The 3,089-nt window shown below is 42.0% G+C and overlaps 1 protein-coding gene across 7 annotated transcripts in view; it reads left to right on the top strand.

Annotated features, from left to right (window-relative positions):
* NSD1 (nuclear receptor binding SET domain protein 1) overlaps positions 1 to 3,089 on the top strand; it is a 153,833-nt gene that overhangs the window by 1,577 nt on the left and 149,167 nt on the right. For 4 of the 7 annotated variants that reach the window (XM_010846564.1, XM_010846563.1, XM_010846566.1 and 1 more), the window contains exon 2: positions 641 to 1,584. In XM_010846564.1, coding sequence (XP_010844866.1) covers positions 658 to 1,584 — 927 coding nt within the window. In that variant the 5' untranslated portion in view covers positions 641 to 657. Of the gene's footprint in view, positions 1 to 629; positions 1,585 to 3,089 lie in introns of those variants that run through there. The other 3 variants (XM_010846568.1, XM_010846567.1, XM_010846569.1) reach the window with 3 other exon arrangements.

Here is a 3,089-nt window from a genome sequence, read left to right as displayed (position 1 = left end):
CACCGACTGCCTCCGTTTCTCCCCCTGCCGCGTTCCGGCCTCTGGGCCTGCAGCTGTGGACCAAGCAGGCCTGCAATCAGAAAGGAGAACTTCGGGGTGCACCCGCTTCGCCGACTTGCTTGCGGCCTGAGCACGGCCACTGCAAAGGCTCGGGCGCCAGTTGGGGCGCAGGGTGCAGCGCTATTGTGACCGCTGCGCCCGAGCGAGCCAGGAAGGATGGGGGGGGTAACCTTTTTGTGCAGCGTCCCGGAGCCCCCCTCGAACCCTACAGCCCCCTGCTTTTGGGAGATCCGGTCGCTGGACTCCTAGCGGGGGAGGGGAAAGACAATCCTGTTTGAGATTTGGAAATTTCTACTGCCAACGGGATTTTAATTTTAGATCAGCCCAACTGCCCACCAGTCTGCAGGAAAAAGGGACGGGCTGTTTCCATGTGGCAAGATCTACCCGTCTCCGGGAAGATGGAGTTCGCGGAGGCTCACCGAGGCTGTTTTTCCATCGTCAGCTGGGGAACTTTTTCCACTCATGGAAGTGCAGCAGAAAAGCATCGAGGCCACTAGGCCTTGAGAAGTGGCTGCCATTTTGAAGATAAGAGTCAAATGGCCCATTAACTCAGATTAATTGACGTGTTTTTGGATTCCAGGTTGATGCTGGCCCAGGATGGATCAGACCTGTGAACTACCTAGAAGAAATTGTCTGCTGCCCTTTTCCAATCCAGTGAATTTAGATGCCCCTGAAGACAAGGACAGCCCTTTCGGTAATGGTCAATCCAATTTTTCTGAGCCACTTAATGGGTGTACTATGCAGTTATCGACTGCCAGTGGAACATCCCAAAATGCTTATGGACAAGATTCTCCATCTTGTTACATTCCACTGCGGAAACTACAGGATTTGGCCTCCATGATCAATGTAGAGTATTTAAATGGGTCTGCTGATGGATCAGAATCCTTTCAAGACCCTGAAAAAAGTGATTCAAGAGCTCAGTCGCCAGTTGTTTGCACTTCCTTGAATCCTGGTGGTCCAACAGCACTTGCTATGAAACAGGAACCCTCTTGTAATAACTCCCCTGAACTCCAGGTAAAAGTAACAAAGACTGTCAAGAATGGCTTTCTGCACTTTGAGAATTTTACTTGTGTGGACGATGCAGATGTAGATTCTGAAATGGACCCAGAACAGCCAGTCACAGAGGATGAGAGTATAGAGGAGATCTTTGAGGAAACTCAAACCAATGCCACCTGCAATTATGAGCCTAAATCAGAGAATGGTGTAGACGTGGCCATGGGAGATGAACAAGACAGCACACCAGACAGTAGACACGGTGCAGGCAAACCGCCATTCTTGCCATTAGCTCCTCAGACCGAAACGCAGAGAAATAAGCAAAGAAGTGACGTGGACGGCAGCCATGAAAAAGCAGCCCTTCTCCCAGCCCCCCTTTCGCTAGGAGATACAAACGTTACCATAGAAGAGCAATTAAACTCAATAAATTTATCTTTTCAGGATGATCCAGACTCCAGTACCAGTACATTAGGAAACATGCTAGAATTACCTGGAACTTCATCATCATCTACTTCACAGGAATTGCCATTTGTAAGCAGTTTTTGGTACAACTTAAATATATACATTAATGTATATATACAGGCAACTTAAAGGGAAACTATAAAAACCGGTTATAACTAATTGGTTTTTGGTTGTTTACCAGTTCACAGATGAAAGCTTATTGCTAATAATAAGCTCTTTGGGAAAATTTTACTTTGATCTAAAATTTTTTTCTGTCTTATATGAGTTTGATTCTTTTCTGATTTTCCAAGTCAACTCTCCATTGAGGATTGGTTAAGAGTTAAGCTTTTAAGGGCATTTGATTGAGTTCAGAATTAAGTTTCCAAGATAGAGGTATACATTTGTTTAGCTTTTTTTCTAAAAGTGTCCTTGGCTTTGGCTTGCTTGTGTCATGAGTACAGGAATCAGTGAATTACCTGGAGTCCTATTTTTGCATAAGGCATGGCTTATATTTTTCGTTGATGGGATGACTTTCAGGTTGAAGTACATTTTGGGTTCACATTCAGGGTAGCTCAGATGAAAAGGCCTTTTTGGACATCAGTCAAAACTTAAATTAGGCTATTTTTTCTGAAGTACGTGTTGTACAGCATCCTATGGTAACAGCCACTATCAGAGTACACTCTTAAACCTTTTCTGCTTTAAAATTTTGAAGTGTAGTTATGTGTGTGGTATGGGTGTATGTGTATAGAAATGGGAAAAAATGTACTTTGAGTTACTCAGTAGCGCTACCTACTATTGTTAGATTGTGGTAAATGATACTTGCTTTTTAAAAATCTGGTCTTCACCCAGAATTTTTGACTGTCCCTAGTTAGCTAAATGACCAGTTGACTTCACTTACCCTGTTTCATCACTTTAAAAATCTGAACCAGCTTGATTGTTAAAAGATTCCTTTCAACTTTAAGTATTTGATTCTGATTTTGTTTCTGCCCAGACACACTTGTCATGGTCATCTGTTATGTCACCAAAGAGGATCCCATTCCCTCCTCAAGATGCCTCTGAAATACTCTGTTAAGATTTAGATAGAAAAAACTTTTTGGTGTGTGGTGATAGTTTTGAGTGCATTAAACGTTCATTTTACTATATAGCCCTGCTGTTCTTTAAAATTAAGAGTGAGAATGTGGGTGTGTCGCTTTTGTTTCTGTTGATTCATATCTTAAATATGCGTTAGTACTACTCCTTGATTTCTTAGTTTGGCAGTTGCAGATTTAAAAAATTTGTTTCGGTAGTTATCTTGAGTCTGTTTTGTCCTAGGTATTTTTTAGGGTGGATAGGCTGTGTTGGCAGCCTATCAGCAGCTCAGACAAATTCTTCTTGTTACATTGAAATGTATTTTACATGTATATAGTTTTGTCCCTACATAAAAACTTAGATCAGAAGGTGGAGATCCATGTTTCTCTAGAAGTGTAAGTGTAAATCTGTGTGGTTCTTATCAAAGAGGTGTCATTATTGGTTCTAAAATACTAGAGCCTTTAGAAAAAACGTAATGCATCTAAAATGAAAGTTAACAAACTTGTATAAGTGTAGAAAAATTTTTT

The sequence above is a fragment of the Bison bison genome, unplaced genomic scaffold (genome assembly GCF_000754665.1).
Source record: "Bison bison bison isolate TAMUID 2011002044 unplaced genomic scaffold, Bison_UMD1.0 scf7180017864238, whole genome shotgun sequence".
NCBI lineage: Eukaryota > Metazoa > Chordata > Mammalia > Artiodactyla > Bovidae > Bison > Bison bison.
This window is presented reverse-complemented; position numbering and strand designations above follow the sequence as displayed.